The sequence below is a fragment of the Equus przewalskii genome, chromosome 14 (genome assembly GCF_037783145.1).
Source record: "Equus przewalskii isolate Varuska chromosome 14, EquPr2, whole genome shotgun sequence".
Taxonomy (NCBI): Eukaryota; Metazoa; Chordata; class Mammalia; order Perissodactyla; family Equidae; genus Equus; species Equus przewalskii.
In genome coordinates this window covers 7,004,588-7,027,469 of record NC_091844.1, presented here as the reverse complement: position 1 = coordinate 7,027,469, position 22,882 = coordinate 7,004,588, and the positions used below count along the sequence as shown (strand labels likewise).

Here is a 22,882-nt window from a genome sequence, read left to right as displayed (position 1 = left end):
TTGAGGTTTGTTTTTATGGCCCAGGATATGTTTTCTTGGTACATGTTCCGTGGAGTCTTGACAAGAATGTGTAATCTGTTGGTGGTTGGCATCTTCTATAGAATTCGATGCTGTTGGTTGATGGTCTAGTTATTCCATCAATTATTGAGAGAGGGGTGTTGAAGTCTTTAGCTGGAGTTGTGTGTTTGTCTATTTCTCCTTTTCATTCTATCAGTTTTTGTTTCATGTATTTTGTAGTTCTGTTGTTTGGTGCATACACATTTAAGCTTGCTCTGTCTCCTTGGTGGACTGACCCTTTAGCCTTATGTAGTGTCTTTCCCTGTCTCTAGTAATTTTCTTTGCTCTGAAGCTTACTTCACTGCATGTTAATGTAGTCACTCCTGCTTTCTTTTGATTAATGTTTTAATGATGTAACTTTTTCCACTCTTTTATTTTCAACATGCCTATGTCATTGTGTTTGAAGTGGGATTTTGGTAGACAGCATAAAGTTGGGTCATATTTTTTGTTAATCCATTCTGCTGACAGCTGTCTTTTAATTGATACATTTCGACTATTTACGTTTTATGTAACGATTGATATGTTGGGGTTTAAATCTGCCCCTTTATTTTTTGTATTGTTTGTTCACTGTTTTTGTTTCTCTGTTTTCTTTTCCTGCCTTCCCATGGGTTACTTGAACACTTTTTAGAACTCCATTTTAATTTATCTATTGTGTTTTGGAGGGTATCTCTTTGTATAGCTTCTTTAGTGGTTCCTCTAGATATTACATTATATATACATAACAATATCAGTTTCCTGCTGTAGTCATTTACCAGTGTGAGGGAACTACAGAAACCTTACCTCCTTTTACATCTTTTTATCCTTGCCCACTCATAATATAATTGTCCTGAACATTTTCTCTATATACCTTGAGAACCATATCAAACGGTGTTAGAATTTTGGCTTCAGCAGTCAAACTTAATTTAGAAAGTAAGTTTAGAGAAGGAAAACTTATTGAATTTGCTCAGATTTTTACTCTTTCTGCCTTTCTTTCTTACTTCCTGATGTTCCAAGATTCCATTGCTTTCCATGAGAATTTCCATTAGCCATTATTTTGGGGCAGGTCGGCTGGTAACAAATGTTCTTAGTTTTCCTTCACCTGAGAATGTCTTGATTTCCTCTGCATTACTGAGGGACGCTTTCTCTGGATATAGAATTCTGGGCTGGCAGTTCCTTTGTCTGCACATAAACAATATTGTGCCACTTCCTTATAGCTCCCCTAATTTCTATTGGGAAATCTGCTAACATTCTGTTTTCCCTCCTGTAGATAAGATGTCCTTTCTCTTTACCTGCTATCAAGGCTTTTTCTTTTTCTATATTTTTGGAACTTTGACTATGATGTGTCTTGATGTGAATTTCTTTGGGTTTATTCTATTTGAGGCTCACTCATCTTGATTCTGTAGCTTAATGTCTTTTGCCGAATTTGGGAAGTTTTAGCTATTATTTCTTTGAGTACTTTTCCAGCCTCTCTCTCTCTCTTTTTTTCTCTATGGGACTCTGATGACATGAATGCTAGATTTTTTGTTATAGTTCCACAGGTCCCTTAGGCCCTAAGTCAGTTTTCTCTCTGTTGTTCACATTGGGTAATTTCTATCATTTTATCTTGCATTTTACTAATTCTTTCCTGTCTACTCCATTCTGCTGTCGAGCCTAGACAATTGAAATTTTTATTTCAATTATTCTATTTTTCAGTTCTAAAATTTCCATAGAGTTCTTCTTTATATCTTTTATTTCTTTGCACAGGTGTTTTATTTCTTTGCTCCAACTTTCTATTTTTTTCTCATTTGTTTCAAGTGTGTTTGTAATTGGTCATGAAACATTTTTATCTTGGCAGTATTAAAATTTTGCCAGATAAATCAAGCATCTCTGTTATCATGACAGTGGCATCTATGGATTGTCTTTTTTCATTAAGTTTGAGATCTTCCTTGTTGCTGATGTGATGAGTGATTTTCTATTGAAGCATGTACATTTCAGGTCTTATATTATGAGACCCTGGATCTTATTCATACCTCCTGTTTTAAATGACCTCCTAGGACACAACTCTGCTGGTGGGGTGGAGGGAGATGCCGTATCATTACTGCCAGCTGGGGGTAGGTTTTCAGACTTCCCACTTTGCTTCCATTGACCACCTGAGGGGGATGCTCCTCCTTGGTGCTGCATGGGGCGGGAGTTCTGGATCCTTACCAGGTCTCCACTGACACCTCCTTGCTGCTCCCTTGTGGCCTCCACTGACACCACAGGGAAGGCCTGGCTTCATTACTGTTGGGTGGAAGTGAAAGTCCTGACTCGCTACTAAGCCTCTGACTTACCAGGGGCAGGGCGTGGTGCCTCATTATTACAGGGTGGTGAAAGTCCAGGTTTCCCACGTAGTCTTCACTGGCAGCAGGAGGGAGAGGGGTGTCATTACCACCCAGTAGTGGAGACAGTCCCACCTCCCTGCTTTTTCTTTTCTGACACCACCCTAATAGGGAGGCTGAGGTGTCCCTTACAGTCTAGACTCCCCACTCAGACTTTGCTGGGGCTGGGGCCTCAGCTTCTTCTGTGGTGTTTTCCTGGAGTGCAGCTGTGATTATCTAAGAGGTTTCTGTCTTGCTAGGCTGGCTTTCTCCTGGTCTTTCTCTAAAGAGAGCAGGCTTTTGTTGTGTGTGCCCATTGGCGTTTCCAGGTTGCTGCCTTCTTCGACTCCAAGTCTGAGATCTTAGAGGCAAAAGGAAAACCTGGGAAATTCCTTGTCATGTCGTTCTCCAGATCTGGAGTCCCTAGCTGGTCTTCCTTCTTCTCTCCGCCTTCCAGGGTCTTCCTAGAGTGGGAATAGAGAAAAATAAATACTCCATCTTCCTAGAAGCAAAAGTCAGTTCTTTTGGTTTCTCTTCATTTTCTTACCTTTTTTTTGTTTTTCTGCACAAACTTTAAAAAGGTGAATTCAGAAGAAGAAACCTGTCTTCTACCTTAATATACTTTATTTTTGGGTCACTGATTCTATCATGTTGTAAGTGAGATGATTACAGCATAAGATTTCCTTCTGTTTTAATAGATTTTTAAAAACTGTTAAACTCTTTGACCTTCACAGAACTTTTCACAGTTGTAAAAGTAAAAAAGAAACACGTAGGTGTGTGATTTTTCTTTATCTCCTCCAATACCACTGATTAAATTTTGCTTTCTTTCCCCGTGGTTATATAGCTTCTTACTTTATATGATATTCTTGTATCACTACATGCCATTGTCTGGACTTACTATTGGGCTTAATGAAAACAAGCAGCAATATTTTTGGCAGTGGCGTAGGGCAAGTCTGACATCATACCCTTTAAGAAGAGACAGCTCTTCTATAATATTCGTTCTGTAGAAACTGTCTGCCATTTCTTCCAGCTAAATCTTGCTATCAATTTGTTAACCTCCATGATATTTTTCAAGGAGATTCTGATTGGCGTTTATAATCTTCATTATCTCCTTTGAGATCTTCTCTTTTCTCATTGTTCTCTATCTCACTGAATAATCCCACTCTACACCCAGTTGTTTGAGCCAAAAACCTTGAATTCATCTTTGATTCCTCTTTCTCACTTCATCCAACGCTGGGTCGCTCAGTGCCTTGTACAGAGAAGCTACTCAACAAGTATCCGATTGAGGGTCTAACTATGTTCCTTTCCAAAATTCTTCATGGCCAGACTGCACTCGTTATGTTTTTCTTTTTCTTTGCAAGTGGTCAAGTCATTTGGAAATATTAAATACCATGTAAGTTCTGCTTTGGAATAATCCCAATAAATTTTTGATGTTTCATTTACATTTTCAATTATTTTATTAAGTCTTTTGCAAACCATATAAGTGGAACACTTTTAAAACCTCTATATTCACAGCTGCACTAGTTTTTGGTGTGGTGAATGTTAAATTATCTTTCAGTCCGCGTATAGGACTAAATGTTGTGAGAAATCTATATTCACACGTTAGTAAGTTATTGACATAGATCAGTTAATTCTACTTTATTGGTTGAATCTTATTCTATTTATTTTATTTATTTGCTTATCTTTATTATTTATTTTTATTATTTTCTCAATTCGATTCTATTTAATTTTGGAATTTAATTCTATCACTGTCTTTGTCCACTAGAGTTATCATGCAGTGATAGCAGCTTATTGATGTATGTGATCAAAACGGTATTTCTTACTATTTTCTCTCTGTTTCTATCTATTGCTCATTAACATTCTATTTTTTAAAATGTATATTTGGTGCTATGTGAATTGGAATACATAAAATCAGCAATTCTAGGCTTGAATGAACTTGTTATTTCTCTTAATACTTCAAAACAAGTTTAATGTATTCCATAAATATTTACCTTTTTGCCCCCAGCCAAATAGGCATGACTTATTTTGGACTACACTTTACTTGAAATCCAGCTTTTCCCAGAGTTGCTTGGAGAATGACCAGCCCAGAAGCTGGTTCTGGGTCAGGTAGCCTGAATGGCTGGCTGTGCTGACATTGCTCCCAAGGGTACTTGTCCTCCACTTAACATGGGCTTGGCAAATATTTATGGATCTAATAAATGTCATTCTTTTTTCTTTAACCTTTATAAAATATGGAGTATCAATTAGAAGGTTTGTGTTTATTTTCACCTAGAGTTAGTGCTCTCTCTCCCGGGGTTTGTCCTTCCTCACCTCTGCTGGGGTCCCTTTTCCTTACTACTTGTGAATTAAAACTGTATTTTTTTTGATTGAGACTTGTTTTGTATGGTTTTTGTTGGTGGTGGTGGTGATGATTTTCTCTGACTCAGATTTTTACATTGTTGCTCTTTTGTGATCCTGCTTATCTGGAAGCTTCCTGTGTTGTTTCTCACTTTGCTCTCTTCCCAGAATTTAACAAATAGCTTATTTTAAGTATAATGAGAAAATGTAGTGAATTAGTTGTATTGCCCTTAGTTATGCATAGATCTACAGATTTTAAGCTCAGTGAATTTCCACAATGTATGCAGAGAGAAATTAAGACAGATTCCCTCTAAAAGGGGAATGTCTTAACTGTATTTTGTACAAGAGACCTCTAGTCCTGCCTGCCTTCCCACTGAGTGAATTTCTATTGCGATTAAAATAAAATAAATTTTAAAGCATCCATTCTCACAGACTTTTATGTGGTAGTAATGAAAAGTGAATGACACAAGTACAATGCCCCAGACACTGTAAATGGAAGTTAGCAGGAAATACAAAGAACAGACTAAGCTGGGGGTAGCCACAGCCTGGGGGCCACATGGGGCCCTTAGCCTCGTTTTGTATGGTCCAGGGGTCGAGAATGATTTTACATTTTTAAATGGTTAGACAAAATCAAAAGAATATATTTCGTGACGTATAAAATTGTATTTTTGTTTCCATGTCCGTAAATAAAATTTTGTTAGAATACAGCCACGCTCGTTCATTTAGGTGTTATCTCGTTATCTCGGGTGACTTTTGTACCACAGCAGACAGTAAAGTATGGTCTGCAAGCCAAGAACGTTTACTGTCTGTCCCTTTGCAGAGAAAAGCTGACTCCTGGACCAAACAGTAGATTGTACCTGCAGTAGCTCATGTTCAGCCGCAGTAGCTCATGTTCAGCCTTGTAAAAATCATCAAAAAGTTCATTTTGGGGCTGGCCCGGTGGCGCAGTGGTTAAGTTTGCACGTTCCACTTCAGCGGCCCAGGGTTTGCAGGTTTGGATCCTGGGTGCGGACCCATGCGCCCACTGCTTATCAAGCCATGCTGTAGCAGGCATCCCACATACAAAACAGAGGAAGATGGGCACGGATGTTAGCTCAGGGCCAGTCTTCCTCAGTAAAAAGAGGAGGATTGGCGGCAGATGTTAACTCAGGGCTAATCTTCCTCCAAAAAAAAAAAGTTCATTTTATTTTTTGCCCAATAACTGACATATTTCTCAATAATATTGGGTGGGATAATGACCCTGGAAAGGCGAAGTCTGTCTATTCAAGTTCATTTCCCCATCAAGAAATCCTTGCTGGTAGGGTAGGGGAGAGGCATAAATGCATGCATATTTGTAAATGTTGATTGATTTGTTTTATTCTGTGAACAATGAATTTTAAGAAGCTTTTTAAAATTTTGTTTTGACTATTTATTTTGCTGATAAGTTTGGCTCTGTCATTCATAAAAGCATAGACACCTATATACAAAACCTTTGATGCCAGCAGAGAATGTGTTATAAAATTCATTGTCTCTCTTTATGTTCACCAAAAAACATTGAACTAAGATCCCTTGTGACCACCCTTAATTTAATCCCTTCTTGCCTGTGGAACAACTGGGCAGATCCAGTAACTGCTCTCCAATTTCAAGCAAGGGTCAGTCAGACCAGTTCTGAATGGCCTAAGCATTCATAAAAGAAAGGAGAACAGCCTTTTCAAAATATGGACACTGTTTTCCATAGTGGTTGCACCAGCTTGCAGTCCCACCAGAAGTGTATGAGGGTTCTCTATTCTCCACATCTTCTCCAATGTTTGTTATTTCTTGTCTTGTTAATTAAGTCAACAATTCAAATAGATTTCTGCACCCCAATGTTCATCACAGCATTATTCACGACAGCCAAGATGTGGAAGCAACCCAAGTGCCCATGAAGGGATGAATATCTAAAGAAGATGTAGTATATATACACAATGGAATACTACTGAGCCATGAAAAAGACAAAATCATGCCTTTTGTGACAACATGGATTGACCTTGAGGGTATTATGCTAAGTGAAATAAGTCAGATGGAGAAAGACAAACACCATATGATTTTACTCTTATGTGGAAGATAAATAAACACATAGAAAAGGAGGACAGATTAATGGGTATCAGAGGAGAAGGGGGTGGGAGGTGGGCAAAAGGGGTAAAGGGGCACGCATATGGTGATGGATAAAAACTAGACTGTTGGTGATGAACACAAGGAAATCTATATACAAACTGACATATAGTAGTGTACACCTGAAATTTACACAATATTATAAGCAAATATGACCTCAATAAAATAATTAAAAGATAAAATATAAGCACATGATTTCTTAAACAAATGACTCAGTCTGTTGCTGTTCTTTTTCTGATATTTGCTACTACCAGATTTTCTCCTCCTCATTTCCACCACGCCTCCTTCAGCCCTCTGTCTTGGTGGCTCTTCCGTCTAACTGCATACTGCATTGATGTTGCTGCATTTCATTGGCTTCTACTGGGTGGATTCCTGCTCGCTTGCCTGGGTTCCTGGTCAGGATCAGTCACACTGCATGAGCAAGGCTGTCATTGGCCTGTATGGTGCATTTAAGCCATCTCTCTTTTATCCTACCTCCCAGATACCTGGTTTCCATCTTCCGTTCTTCGGAAGAAGAATCTCCTTTCAACACAGTGAGAGATGTCTTGCCAATGTGAGAGCATTGGGAACCTGAGACTGGCTGGCAGGAAAAGGAAAGAAAGAGAAAAGAAGAGGAAGTGGGAGTCGCCCTGAACTGGCCTCACCCATTTTCAGTTTGTCTTGCTTCTGTGCATTTCTTTAGAACTCTTTTCTCTTGCTTTTTCATGTAGAATAGGGGGAGAAAACAAAAATTTGGGGGCATCTGTGATGTTGCAGGCACAGTGGTTAGTGCTGTGCAGCCGACAGCTCTGTTATTGTTAAAGTTCTTCATATGGTGGGTGCACCTGTCGCCATTCTGCAGATGAGCAGACTGGGCCTCGGCCTGTTCGTAACCCAAACACCGCCACAGGCAGCGAGTCGGGGAGCTGGATCCGAAGCCAGGGAGCAGTCGCAGACGGCAGCCAAGGAGCTGATTGCGCTCGGAGCCTGGGGGACCAGGGAGGCTGCTGGAGCACATCCTAACGGGAAAGTCACGTGTAGAAGCAGGAGGCAGCGTGAGGAAAGTTACAAAGATACAGTTTTCACTGAGCTTTTTTAACTTCTCTGTTTAACAGAGAGGGTCGCAGGCCAGAGGTTGTGGGTAAAGAGAGGCCCAAAGAGCTGAATACATCTATTCTCCAACAGTGACTGGAGCCTGTTATAATATGAATAATAAAATAACCAAAGCTGGAGTGATGATTTGAATACCGACGTAAAGAAGTCCACTGTATTATTTAGAAATTAGTTCTTTAAATCTCTTCAAATTATCATGCTTACATTTTTTTGGTTCACAAACTATTTCACGCTGCAAGTTTAGTACATTTTATAGACTTCTAAGGATTTACTTATTAAAACTTATGGAATTGTAAGATTCTAAGGACTTATTCTGTCATTTTAATATTATGTTCCTGTAATTCAGATAATTTTTGTATGCTGCTTTAATTCTAAAACGTGTGAAACGCCTTCAGGATGACGCGCCGTTGCCTTGTAAATAAGGGTTGTCCTCAGCAAAGGCCTGTCAAGTGCCTTCGTGTGTGGAGTTGCGTCCCACGTTGCCCTGTGTGCTGGTCAACCCACGTTCCCCTCCTCCTTTCCTGCTACAGCCCTCCCTTCACAGTCTCTGCATTAAAGCTACAGTGGGCTCCACCTCCAAGTAGGAGACAGGGATTTTCCTCCATCTCCTCCCTTTCTAGGGGGTCTTCGTGCCTCCTCTATGTGTTTCATGCCTGTCTGTCCTTTATGAAGCCCTGCCAGATGCTGCCTCCTCCACGGTGTCCTCACCAGGTTTCCTCCTTCTCTAGTCCTGTAGCACTTGACTGGGGCTCTGTCACGCGGTGCCGTGGGTTAGAGTCGGTCCTAACCACAGCTGTTCCTTTGCTTCCATTGGAAGCTCTTCGAGATTGGCGATCATGGCGTGTTTATATCCCTCATGTGGTAGGCCCCCAATGTACCTTTGATGAATTGGTTTGGCTGTCTCTGAAGGAGCAGACATCTGAAAAATTAAACTTAGCCTTCCAAATGAAAGAATCTGAAATTAAGACTATTAAATAAGTTACGAACTCTTCTCAGTATTAGGGGTGACAGCAGTAGTCTGAAAACTGGCATGTGATCTGGCCACCTTGGCAAGACCTTGTACCTCTTTGAGCCTCAGTTTCCACTTAAATTAAAAAGGGGTGAGAGTAATTGCCTTGCCTACTCCTTCAGGTTTTTATGAGGATGAAATGAGATGTTACATTTGAAAATGTGTTGGAAATCACAAAATTGCTTCAAATATAAAATTGCATTCTTATTTAAGAAAAGTTAATGGGAGTTTAGACACAAACCGTACTGTATAAATACTGTGCACTTAGAGCCCTCAACTTCTGATATAGTTACACTTGTGCCTAAGTGTGCTTTGTGGTTAGTTTTGAGGGGATCATCTGACTTTTACGTCGAAGTCTGTAAAGCCATCTACGATCAATTATGCTGAGGGGGAGATTTGGAAATAGGATCCACTGGGTCTGTCGGAGAGAACCAGTTTATCTTCCACATGATTCCTGCATATCCTAAATCTTGTGTCTATTTGTTCCTTAATAGGCTTCCATCTCTATCACAAGTTGCCCACCATCGTGCCTGAGAGCTGCCTTCTTATAATGGTTGGACTTCTGCTAGGCGGGATTATTTTCGGAGTTGATGAAAAGTCCCCCCCTGCCATGAAGACTGATGTGTTCTTCTTATATCTCCTGCCACCCATCGTGCTTGATGCGGGCTACTTCATGCCCACGCGCCCGTTCTTTGAGAACTTCGGCACCATTTTCTGGTATGCTGTGGTGGGGACACTGTGGAATTCCATTGGCATTGGGGTGTCTTTGTTTGGTATCTGCCAGATTGAAGCCTTTGGCCTGAGTGACATCACTTTGCTCCAGAATCTGCTCTTCGGCAGCTTAATCTCCGCTGTGGATCCCGTGGCTGTGCTGGCCGTTTTTGAGAACATTCACGTCAACGAGCAGCTCTACATCCTGGTCTTTGGAGAGTCCCTGCTGAATGATGCAGTGACAGTGGTGAGTAACTCCAACATGGGGGCCGCCCACCGATTTGCATCAGCTTTCTGACAGTACCGCCTTAAGTGAGACCCTGTAGGCAGAGCATGCACCTGTGTGGTCACACAGCCCTGTGTTTAGAAGGGCTCCTTATTTGGTTTAATGCTCTATGGTCACTGTCTTGAAATGCTTAGTAAATTTTTTAATTTATTATATTCAGTTATTTATTTAGTTAGTTTCGTGTGTGTGTGTGAGGAAGATTGGCCCTGAGCTATTGATCTGTGCCAATCTTCCTCTATTTTGTATATGGGATTCCATCACAGCATGGCTTGATGAGCCGTGTGTAAGTCCACACCCGGGATCTGAACCTGCAAGCCCTTGGCTGGCAAAGTGGATTGTGCAAACCCAACCTCTTCACCACCGGGCCGGCCCTACTTATTTATTTATCATTATACAGTGGGCCCTCGTTTTCATTTTGCACTGGATTGCACCAGCTATGTAACTGTTCTTTGCTTGCAAGGCTCTGCTAATGCCAGAGGAGCATGAACCTGATCGTGACCTTTGTGTCTGAGGATTGCTCATTTAGCATTTTCAAAAGTAATGGTCTTTGATAAGAATTTAAAGGACTTCAGGTCCCAGAATTCGTCTTGAGAAATAATTCTGTCGTGTACAATGTCTGTAATACAAGTGAAGTGGTAATACCTACTAGGTGCCATTCTCCATCGGTTTATTTATTATTTTGTGACTTTAGGCAAATTTGTCATCATGCGCTCACTTCCTGTTACTATTCAGCCAGCATCTCTGGTCCTCACTATTTCCCTGTCTGTGGATATTTGTTCAGAAAATGCAAATTATTTTTAATTCTCACTAATTAACACGTAATTAGAGTCAGAGGCTGTTGTGATCTTAATGTTAGCAGAAGTTACCTCCACCCTGACTTCTGAGCTCAGGCAAGGTGTGGAGGGAAGGGGTGAGGCAGTCTCCCCCTCACTCACAGGCCTGCAAAGAGCTCCCCGCACTGTGAAGGACATTCGGGTCACCGGGAGGTTAACCACTATGCGCATCGGTGACGCTGTTTCACATTCGCCAAGATTCTGTGGTGGTGGTGGTGATATAACCATAGCCATTAAGCTTTTGGGAATGCTTACCTTGTGCCCAGGTCTTTATGACAAACTAGGAAGTAGTTATTCTTTCCATTTTGCAGATAAGAAAATTCAGGTAGAGAAAGATTAATCAGAATGTATTTAAGTAACTTTAGTAATTTATATTACCCTCTGCCTTAGTTCCTATCATTGAAATGTTATTCTTGATTCATTTAAAAGTTAACATAGAAACCAACATTATTCTCTGACAGCCTATATTCAGACCCTCGGATGGAATAAAATATCGTCTTTAAGGATGTCGATTAACTCCATATGTAGTTAGGGAAAACTATGTGTAGAAAATAATTTGTTGGTAAGGAAATCCCGTATCTCAGAATAGCTGCTTAGACAACTGTGTTAAGACAACTAAGTCACCTCACTCAAGTAACAAAATCCACTTCATTTATTCCATTATTCATTAGCAGTGGTTAGTCATTAACTCACCAAGATTAAATTTTAACTGGGAAACTGCCATAGCAATGAAGACATTTTATGACTCATTCTAATGTCCGGAGGCAGCAAGTTTTCCATTGGGACTTATGTTTAATATTACATTTTACCCTTGTTGAGGGAGATTGTGGACACTTCAGTGTGGAATTCTCGTAGTGGAAAGCAAACTTGACAATGAAATAATGACACCATGCCGCATTCCTCCCGGGGCAGTGTAGCAGTCAGGTCAGTTTCAGAGTGGGACACCACGCCTCTACCCTGCTGCTGCTTCTCTTGTAAGAGCGCTCATTCGCACACCTCAGTGGTCCATTCTTTGAATTTGTCAAGAGTCGATCTCAGGAAAGGATCTGGCTCAACTCCAGTTTAAAGTGCACAAGGGCCCCAGGCCTCCCAGAGGCACATCCTGTGCTTCCTCTCAAGAGGCACAAAGCCATCAAATGTGGTTTTATGGATGGAGGGAGGGCTGACTCAGAGCGGGCAGTGGGCCAAATTGAGAGCCTGCCATTCCAGTGCAGGAAGGAGGACAAGGACAGAGAAAGGGTATGGCTGCTCTGTAGATGGGGAAGCCCTGGTTACAAGGCCAAAGCCGGTAAGTCAGGACCCTGCAGGGTTTCACATGGACAAGCCTTCCTCCCTAGGTTCTGTACCTGGGCTAAAAGCTGTGGACCCTCCAAGCCACACCCACAAGATACCAGGGCATGCCCAGGGGGTTTGCCCACCTAACAGCAGAAAATAAACCACCCCATATTTCTTTTACTGAATTAGCTGAATAGTGGACTTAATTGACCAGGTGTTAGGCATAATTAGAACAATGGTGTAAAAAATTATAATTTTGCCTCCTAGTCTAGAACCCTCAAAGAACAGAGGTCAAAATGTTTTATGGGAGATTCTTTGATTCAATTATCTGGCCCTATCTCCAGGAGAGGTGTAAGGAACTCATGGGATGCGGAAAGGTATGAAAAATATGGACCACACTGTGTACAATGAAGATGATGAGTCACTAGGAGTTGCAATTAGGAGAGCAGAGATTAAACAGAGACAATTAATGTTAAAAATGTAGTCTGGAGGATGAGTGAAATAGTAGGTCAGTGCAGTTTAAATTCCTTCCCCAAATCATTGTAAATTCAGTATTGAGCTAGAAGAGTTGAAGGGGAGAAAACATACCGTAAAAATGTCTCAAAGCAAAGAGAAATTGATAAGATATAAATTACAGTCAGACTCTTTGTGTTGTGGTCCAGGGCTATGGTAGATTGTGATTAACGGGAGAAATGACAGTTGAAAAAATAAAGGTGAGACTTTTAAATAGGATTATTGTGCCTTCCCTTATAACAAATATTTTAGGAAAATTTTTCAAAATTTCTCCTATTAGGCAAAGCTTGTGTAGCTTCTCAGTTATCTGAGAAGCCCTGCTGTTTCCACGGTAGTCCGTAATCAAATGACACACTCTCATGCTAATTTCCAGCGTCGTTTCTAGAATATGTTAATGCAACCATTGAATATTCTAGTACATTTTCCAAGAGCGCTTAGAGAGTTTCCTCACTCTGTCATGAGAAGTAGGCTTGGTTAAGGAGAGCAGGCTCTGTGGAAAGAGGTTAGGGATGTCCCCTAATGGCCATCACAGGCTGTGCAGTGGAAGTTAAGTTCAGGAGGTTGGAAGGTGAACAGTGACCAGGTGCAACTTAAATTTTGCTCTTGCAAATAGCAGAATAGATTTAAAACTCCTTAGGCAAAAATTATTCTTCTTTGTGTTTAATATCACAAAAAGTGACTTGAAAGCTGTTTTTCTGGAGCAAAGCTATTCTGATAAAGTGTATTGTGTGCATCCTTGTGGTACATGATTTCACTGAATTATTGCATCTTTGAAATCAAAGTTTAAAATAATTTCTAATTTTAATGTATGTTAGTGTTTTAAAAATTAAAATAATGACTAGAGAGATTTAAAGGTACTCAGCTGTCAAATGAGCCCATTACAGAATTTAGCAGTGAGGCATCCCGGCATTTCAGTCTTGCAAAAATACAGTTGTCAAGTTGAGGTCAACTTTGCACAGACCCACTAAAGACATAACTGTAGCCAACATACATAATACATATATATGTACATATGCATATACATATACATATATAAATTATAACTCCACAAGCGCTTTATAGATTCCTTTATGTACAATTAAACAGTTTAACTGGAATGAACAACTATGGGTTATGGCCAGTTGTAACTCAAAGAATTTTACCTTGTGTAGATTACTAGGTATCAGGTTCAGTGTAAAACAGGTGGGAGGTTGTAGAAAGCTCTCTGGTTGTCAAGGTAACGTCTCTCCCTGAGATATTTCCTCAGAATGTTGCCCTGGCATCTGAGGCAGCAGAGCCATCGAGTGGAGCTTCTGATCGGTGCACTGAGAGTCAAGTGCCTGTGACTCAGCTTTGCTTTTGGCAAAACCTAAAGGGGTATTAAACACAGAATGTACCTTTGATAGAATTGATGGATCGAGTTGCCAGGATAATGGCTCTGGAAAGATTATGACTATTTGCTGGTTGTCCCTTAGGCCTGAGTTCCTGAGCTTCCTTCGGAGGCCTCCTCACTGTGCTAGATGGGGCAGGGCTGGGGAGCTAAGCAAGAGGGGAGCAGAAGGAGGCTTAGGTTCTGTGCACGAGGAGTTCCTCATTTTGCTGGAAATGAGGTAGGCGCTCCAGAGGCAGCATCAACAATACAGGGTTGCCTATCAGCAAATGCTGAATGGTTTGGGGGATCCTCTGTGTTGTGGGAGGGTAGAGGAAAGGGCGGTTTGCAAGGGCTGTAGGAATCCGGGAAGGCTCCTGAGAGAAGAGCAGCTTCAGGTGGGCCATGGAAGACAGATAAAGTTTCTTAAGGTTTAGGGGCTGGGTTTCTGCCGAGAGAGACCACAGGAGGGAAATCAGGGGCAGAGATGAATAAATATGGTGTGTTTTGCGGAGCAATGATGAGACCCTCTCTTGGTCTGAAGGGGCTTGGAAAGCAGTGAAAAAAAATGTGCCAGGTGTATTGAATGTTCCCAAAGTCAGGCAGTCAAAGATTTGAAACTTGAGAGTGAAAAATGGAACAGTAGTGTTTAAAGGAAGTAAGTATTGTGGTGGCTGTAGGAGACATTAGAACAACAGAGAGGTGAGATGTGCTCTGCAAGCTGGAGGCAGGGAGAGCAGAAGCTGTGGAATCTGGAGACAGAACTGTGATGCTCAAGTGGCCTGCAGGAGGCTGTCTGTGCAGAGACCAGAGACGGTCGGCCAGGAAATCTGTCTCCTCGCGGAGCAGGTGACTGCCACCTTTTGGCCTTGGCTGTTTGGAGGCAAGGGGTATATATAGCGCATCTCTGATCCCCTCTCAGGAAGCAATTGTGGCATGTTGATGCTATGAAATCCCGCATGTGCAGCAAGCCCCTGGTTGAATGTAGGAAGCAGCTGCTTCTTGAAGCCAGTTTCTTTGCTGGCAAATGATGATACCGTCAAGATATTTAAGTCCTCAGGGGAGCGAGTTGCTTTTGTTGTCTCTTCCTCAAGTCACCTCTTGGTGGTACAGTACCAAATGCTCTTGAGTGTTACCCCAACAATTAGGAGAAAGGAAAAGCTCGCTTGTTTCTAACTAATAATCCACCGCTTTTTTTCAAACCCAGCAGACATTTATTGTCTCTACTAGGCAGCAGGGGAGACGTCAGTCATGATAGGTGTGATCCTTGACCATCAGGAGTTTATGATCCTCTAGAAAAGAGGAAAAAATTACACAAAAGCTGCGATGTAGTGGGCTGTAAGGGACCGTAAGTGAAGGAGAAGTGAGTGAGTGACGTTTCCAGGACACACTCTGGTGAGCGAGCAGAATCTGACTCATTCTCCACGGTGGAACCTTGAACAGCTTACCTGGAAGGTCAGGAGACTGGATTCTGATATCGCCTCTGACATTTTATGTGACTGTGGGCAAATGGGTTCCATGCTGAGTTTCTCAGAACCCAAATAAAGGTGTAGCACAGCCTGCACCCTAAAACACCTTTGTCCCCAACGTCCTGTCAACTGGCCTTCCTGAAGATTCCAGCTGTAAATGTCACAATGAAAAGAAAAGAAGCAGGGCACCTGCTTGGCTTGTATTTTACTTGTTGATTTTGTGAAAAAAGTGGTAGAGCATGAGCCATCACTCCCCGTTTCGGTTGGTACAGTGACCCTTAGACGCCAGTTTGAAAGCGTATCCCCCAGCAGAGTGAAGTGCCTGGCATTTCTGAAGCCTTAATTAAACCAGGACTATGTAAAGGCTGTGCTGATTTTAAAAAACTGGGCAACAAGGTAGGCTCATTACTTTAGAGGGACAAAATATGGATGAAGTTACACCATGTGCGCACACACACGCACACAACACAGGTTCCTGTCTCTTTGCTTTAGGAAGATTCCTTCAGGTCTCATGTTACAGCAGACAGGAGTATATGTCGGTGAGGTAAGGAGGGGAGTGAAGAGTGAGGATCTCAGTGATTTGGGAGGAGGGTATCTTCAGGTGGGGTACCTGTACTGATGGGTGAGTCCCTTTCATGGTGTGACCCCACAATAGGGCCTTGAAAGGTAACGAAATTCACAGCAACACTGACCAGCTTTCTCTGTGACACACGACTTCCCAAGCATCGGTAATGCAAGCAGAGTGTGTTGATGGCAACCAAGTCTTTTAAAATAATCTTTTCGATGGTATCTAAAAATAAGGTTTTAGGAGTAAATCGTATAATAATTTTGAAGTCTCCTCTCCCTCAACCTTAGAAATAGTTTTCTTGACAGCACACTTTTACCTAAGCTTTTTGTTTAAAGGTATTAAAGACAATATAAAATATGAGACAAGTAAATATACAGTTATTGACACTGATCATCACTTTAGTACACAGAAGAAATGTCCTTATTAGAAGGCCAGGTAGATGTTTCTGTGGCCACCATGAACATGGGGAAGTTGGAAGGGGTCTTGACAGTGTGCTGCCTTTCTCCCACAGGTCCTGTACAACTTGTTCAAGTCTTTTTGCCAGATGAAGACCATTGAGACCATTGACGTGTTTGCTGGAATCGCGAACTTCTTTGTTGTGGGAATTGGTGGGGTGTTGATTGGTGTCTTCCTGGGATTTATAGCGGCGTTTACGACTCGGTTCACACACAACATCCGAGTGATCGAGCCGCTCTTTGTCTTCCTGTACAGCTATTTGTCCTATATAACAGCCGAAATGTTTCACCTCTCGGGTATCATGGCGTAAGTATCGAATTCTTTGTTAAGAGCACTTCTTGATGACATTCATTGAATTCACGTATTCTAAGCTAAGATGTCAAAGTTGAATAAGTTATAAAAAAAAGTAGGTTTTCTCAAATTCTTAAAAAAAAATTAAAAGTAAGTTTTCCTTACTCTTTGTTTCAAAGAAATGAAAATATGTATCAGCCAAATTTATACTAAAGTGATCTGGTGCTAAGATGGAAACCTACTTAAAAGTTACCCCTTGGTCTCATGTGAAATATGACGGTAAACTGTTGGGCACCAAGAATTGTCCGAGTTTGGTGCCCATTCAGTGTTGGCCATGTGGGAGGCTATAAACTTGTTCCAATAAGATTGTCACCCAAACTGCACCTGGAGTTCTGGAATTGCTTGTGTGTGTGCCTTTGAATAATGTGAGGACTTATAGAAAACCTTCACTTTGTATGAGAGATTTGGTTTGATATAACAGCTTTAAGTCATTGAAAGCAAAGCTCAGTGAATAAGGCATGTAGTCATGTAATTGTAGTGTAGCTTTTTAAATGAAGAGGTATGATTATGAAGCCAGAAATATCTAAAGCAAGAAATTTGTCATTTATTAAAGGTACGGTTAGTGTATCATTCACTGACTGATTCAGAAGGACATCCTGAGACAGGTCTGCAAGGGGGCTGAGAGCGATGGAGTTTGGTTCCAGGTTTAGCCTCTGGAGGGTCACTCGGAAGGAGGCTGCTTGTTGGGTGTGTTATTTTTGTAGCTTCTCAAAACAAGCCTATTATATTATGGTCGCACCGTCATAGGGATGGTGAGAAATACTGAGTAATGGACTGTCTTTAGAAGTTTTTCTTTTGACAAATATTTATCTATAGCTTAATGCATGCTAGACTCTATACCAGGGTGTGCCATACCTATGTAGAGTTTCGGTGTTGTAAACATAGGCTAGTTCTTCTTGAAGTTTTCTCCTGTAAGCCAGTTTAGGTGGTGCTTTGATTAGGGACTGTTTGTTTTCTGCCTCCCAGAAGCCCTTTCATGTCAGACGCAGGTTAGGTTTGTGGTGGAAGGAGTCAAATGCCTCTCCACGAGGAGACTGGAGCCCATTGTAGTGAACACGTGGGTTAAAGGCAGTGCAGTTTTCGGTTTCACAGAGAACCTAAATAAAGCAACATATTAATCCAGTTTGACCCAGTAATGAAATGTCCTGCATCTTCCTGGTTGCTATTCATATCATTTGTATGACTTCCAGTTTCCTCACTGTTCTGTGACCAGTGTCACCGGAAGTGTGTGATCAGCTACTTACAAGGTCTCTAAAAGGATATAGGGGGCGAGACTGTGTCTAGTTTCCCAGCAGCGTTCTAGCAACAGTGGAAGAATCTTGAATATATTTTAACCGCATGCATGTATACAAGTTCTAGAACACCCACACAGTTATCTAACGTGTTTCTCGATTTGCCTGATGCTCAAGGGCAGGAATTGGGACGAGACGATCCAGAGTAGGGGAGATAGTTGAGGTGTCAGATGAGGTTGGAGTCCTGGTGCAGCTCTGCTTAGAAATGTCCCTGAGGATCAGAGTCCACAGAGGTGGGAAGGCTTGTGCCGCATCAAGTCCCCGACCTGCTGTGAGGACAAGACCATGGGTTTGCTTCTCTGGGAATTAGGAAATCAGGGATAAGTAGGGCCACACATTCCTGGTAAATAGCACAGGTGATTCTCTGCTGTGGTTCGTTGGTGGATGACAAATATCGCCTTTGTTTCCAACTTCAGAGTGAACGTTTATTTTACAGCAAAGTCCTTCATTACATTCAAACTAATATTGTCATTGCGCATAGTGCACTAAAATAATAAAATAACCATGTAACAAGGCAGTACAGGACATTTAAACATTTTTGGACTTGGAATTACCACGCACACCCATTATCCTATGATAGCCAGTGAAGGGACAGGTTGATAGTGGAGTGAGTTTGTTGTCAGAAGTCACACCATTTTCTAACGTGGGGTGATTAGTATGCTATTCAAAGCCTGACCACGTGCGACACCTCATAGATGTGCGTGGCCCTCTTTGAAAAGTGCATTGTATGCGCTTCCACGTTGTAATTACTGTAGTTACCTTGGGATGTTAGTCCAGGGGATCCAGTTAATGATGTAATTAAAATTGCACATCCATGTGCACCTCTTTTATAGAACTAGTAATTACTTTTGCATTTAAATTGTACCGAGTTTAGAAATTCCTGTCATACTTCATTGCTAATTTCACTTTCTTTTGCCATTTAAAACCAGATTTTAAGGTTAATGGGAGTGAAGGCATGTGATGTGCTGAGCATGCTCGGTAGTTTCCCTTGTTTGTTTCAGAGAAATGGGCAGCCATCTAGAAAGCGAAACAGGCAGAGAGGTTAGGCAGCTGGTGAGCTGGGAGGAAGAATGAAACATCTCTCAGAATTTGTACAACACTGTAGACTTGTGAAGCTTGTCCACCTGGGGTTTGCGTGCTGTCTTCCCTCTTTCACCACTACCTTCTTCCATCCATTTCTCCTTCTTCTCCCTTCTTCTGATTGCTTTTTCTTTCTTTCTTTCTTTCTTTTTTTGCTTGAGGAAGGTTATCCCTGAGTTAACATCCGTGCCAATCCTCCTCTCTTTTGTATGTGGGATGCCACCACAGCGTGACTTGATTGCAGTATGTAGATCCACGCCCGGGATCCAAACCCATGAACCGCAGGCTGCCAAAGCAGGGCGCGTGAACTTCACTACGCCACTGGGCCAGCCCCTCTGGTTGCTTTTCAGATCCTGTAACCCTCTGCTTCAACTCTGTCTCGAGTAGACTCTTGGGTAGCCTGTCCTAGAATGAGATCACTTAATGAGCAAGTAGTTCATACAAAAATTAGATTAAAAATGAAACATCCTTCTATATAAGAGAAGACCTGGCTTTGCATTCAAACCACCATCCGTCTTTTAGGCAGGAAAGTACTGGGCGGGATTTCAGCATTGTGATTTCTTTGGAAAGATGTTGGAAGTGGTGTATCTCGGGCATTCACAAAGCCTACCATTGCTGCTGTTTATTTTATGTCATGAAATTGTGGTTTGATACGATTTTCACTGACAAGTAACTTACTCAAAATGAGGTGGAGTTATATCTGTCTTCTCTTCTGTCCTGTTAGCTACTGGGACAGCTGACTTCTGGGCATCCTTAGATTTGGTTTCTCTTTTGTGGTCTCTCTTAATACTTCAAAACCTAATTTCATGTTAAGGACTTATTTACGCTCATGTCTTCCTGTGCGTTCAGGAGGGTTTTATCTTCAGACACTAAGAGAGATGAAATTCCCCGTTTTCTAATATTCTTCTCCTTTCTATCCTGGCATAACTCATTGCAGTAGGCACAGCGTGTGCGTGTGCGTGTGTTTCAGAGTGCATTTCCACAGCACTAGAGCTAAAGGTAAGGGAACAAGAAAGGTCACATCTCCATAGCACCGGACACCTTCAAGGATCACAGCACTGCAGTAGAGGCCATAGAGGTGGCTCGTAGCTAATGATTTTAGAAATTCGTGTCTTGGCTCGTGTGTTTGGGCTTTATGTTCAGAAAGTGCTCAGAGATAAAGCACTAATGGTTCCCCGTTGCCCTCTTTCTGTCCCCAAGGACACTAGTAGATGCCTAAGATGATTCCTAAAGCAGACCCACACAGAACTGAACTGATAGGGGGCTTTGTTGCCCCCTGTGGACATCAGGCACCTTCTGGGCCCCACCTTATGCCACACAGTGCCCCATGCTCCAGTCAGTGGGACGTTGAAAACACACTGTCTCCAAAAGTGGGGTGCTTGGTCTCCACAGCAGCTTGCAGCCTGCCGAGCAGATGCTGTTTCTCTTTGACGTGCTCCAGGAACTTCAAAACCTGGCCAACTCTTGCTTCAGACGGGACAGTTGGCACCCAATGGTTCTTAGTTTTGTTTTCATGGATTAATAATTCCTAGTCTCTCTTCCCTCAAGCGTACTTCAGAATTTTCTGTTTGCTGTGTCAATTATTCTAGCAGCATTATTACAAAGAAAGTAGGAGATGGTCGTTATTAGCCTCATCTCATGAATGAGTAAATTGAGGCCCAGACGGGCAAAAACATGGCCGTAGGGCTACTCTGTGGAAAGTGGGACTTGTACCTGTGTCTCCAGTTGTCAGGCCAGTCCAGGATATGTCTCAATGTCCACATTAGAAATAAAACCGAGCACATTTCAATGAAATTTTTAAAATGAGACTTCCACGGGAATTTCCAGAACAATAGTCTCAGGAATGAAGTCTGGGAGCAGACCAAGCTAGCCGGACTGAGGCAGTCACTGCCGAAGATGTGAAGATCGTGTTCTTTCTTCTGTTTTTCCTTGTATGAGTTGCTAATTCTCATCTATTTAAAACTTTGAGCAAAGTAGCCATGCATGCCTTCGTTTGTCATCTTGTAGCGTCTATCCTGGTTCCCTTTGGTGTGCCCAGCATGTGTAGCATTGAGGAGACCGTCTCTTCAAGATGCAGTCATAGCAATCATAACCCTATGTGCCACAATGGTTAGTCCATGGCTACTAGTCTTCTCAAAAGACTGAGAAAAATGAGCACGTAACAGTGCAGGACATTGATAACACATTACACAAAGCATCATGTTTGGTTGTTTCTTTTGAGCGTAAGACAGGTTTTCTATTAATTTTTGCTAACGTGCTTCTTAGTGTGAGAATGTGACCTGGAGCTTTAACAAAACAATCTGGATAAACAAGCTGGATGAATGCTTGTCTGCATACAAATCATCAGGTATCACACACTCTCTGGCCTGGCCACCTGTAGATCCAGTTGGTCTTAAAACCTGTTTAAACAGAGAGCAAGCAGACCACATCAGCTTATTTCCAGTTTGAACTTTAAACCTCAAATTCACAGCGCCACCCCCCCCCCCCCCCGCCATGCTCCCTGGCACACACACAAAATTTTTAGAGGAAATGGCCATTAAGGACTGAGTCACTTGCATAAGAATTGGCTTAATCCTGCAGGCAGCGCTTCAAAGTAGCTGTTGGCCTCCAGGCAGGCCAGCTGGAACTCTTGAAGTGTGTCAGGTAGAGGATGGATGGAGCATGCTCTAAGCACAGGCCCAAGTCTGGGTACCATGAGGCTTCCATGCTTATGCACCAACTGACATGTCCTTCCACCTTCCTCCTCCCCGAGCAGTGTTTCTCCATAGCACTTTAGAACTTAGAACAGTCTCACATTTTTTAGTGTAGGGATAAACAGAAACTGATTCTAAATAAGCAAAGTATAATCTGATTTCTAACAATATAGGCTGAAATGAACAGAGAGGCACTCTGTTATACAAAATATCAATTATTACAAAGATCCAAAATGTAACCAACAAAGCTTGTAACAATTTCTAAGGCAGGTATCCATCCTGGCTCCCAGTAGGGGCTTCCCTTGGAGTTTCCCAAAGGCCTCACTCCCAAGAAGGCTGTCCTGAGGGCAGTCACCGGGATGCTACGGTTCCTTGTTCATCCTGGACTGAGGAGACTGATGTCGTATCTCTAGGAAGTGACAGAGCTGACAGAGCTACAGCAAAAAAAAAAAAAAAAAGAAGTCAAAGCCTCTGTGAGGAAAGGAAAAATGTCACCCCAAGATCCGCAGTTAGGGATTTTGATGTGAACATCTTCACAGCTTGGCTGAGGGGTGGGACTCTCCCTGAGGAAAAGTTGTCCTCCTACAATAATGAGCCAAGTCCCTTAAAATAGATTCCTGGCTTTGAGTATTTTGTATTTTTCACCAACTAAAATCGTAATATTCAGTGTTCAAACAAGTATAGTTTCATGCCTCATCTTCTTAGAGATAAAGCATTATTTTAACCTGTGTTTTTGTCTGTATTTGCTCTGCAGACTAACTGAAAAAAACCAATAGAGCCTTTATATTGCAGCCTGTATGGGGAATTTAATTTATACAGCCTGTGAATTCTCAATTACGCGAGTCATATATGATTCAGTTAGCTTGTAATTAAGTACTTTAAGGTATGTTAAGAATTAGGAAACAGCATATGGAATATTTCATAGTAGTTCTTAAAAAAGTAGTCTAAAAATTTAAAATAGCTATCATAATAGATGCCACCATGAAGGCGTTTCATTTTGTGGAATGCATTTTACAGATTTCTTTTTAAGAGCAAATGATATAATTTGGGGCCTTCCTCACCAAAGG

General features: G+C 41.8%; 1 protein-coding gene across 1 annotated transcript in view; it reads left to right on the top strand.

Moving 5' to 3' along the window:
- The window catches only part of SLC9A2 (solute carrier family 9 member A2), an 89,942-nt gene that overhangs the window by 23,060 nt on the left and 44,000 nt on the right, over positions 1-22,882 (top strand). Inside the window, exons 2-3 of the mRNA XM_070573376.1 lie at positions 9,435-9,898; positions 16,455-16,705. Coding sequence (XP_070429477.1) covers positions 9,435-9,898; positions 16,455-16,705 — 715 coding nt within the window. The remainder of the gene's footprint in view (positions 1-9,434; positions 9,899-16,454; positions 16,706-22,882) is intronic.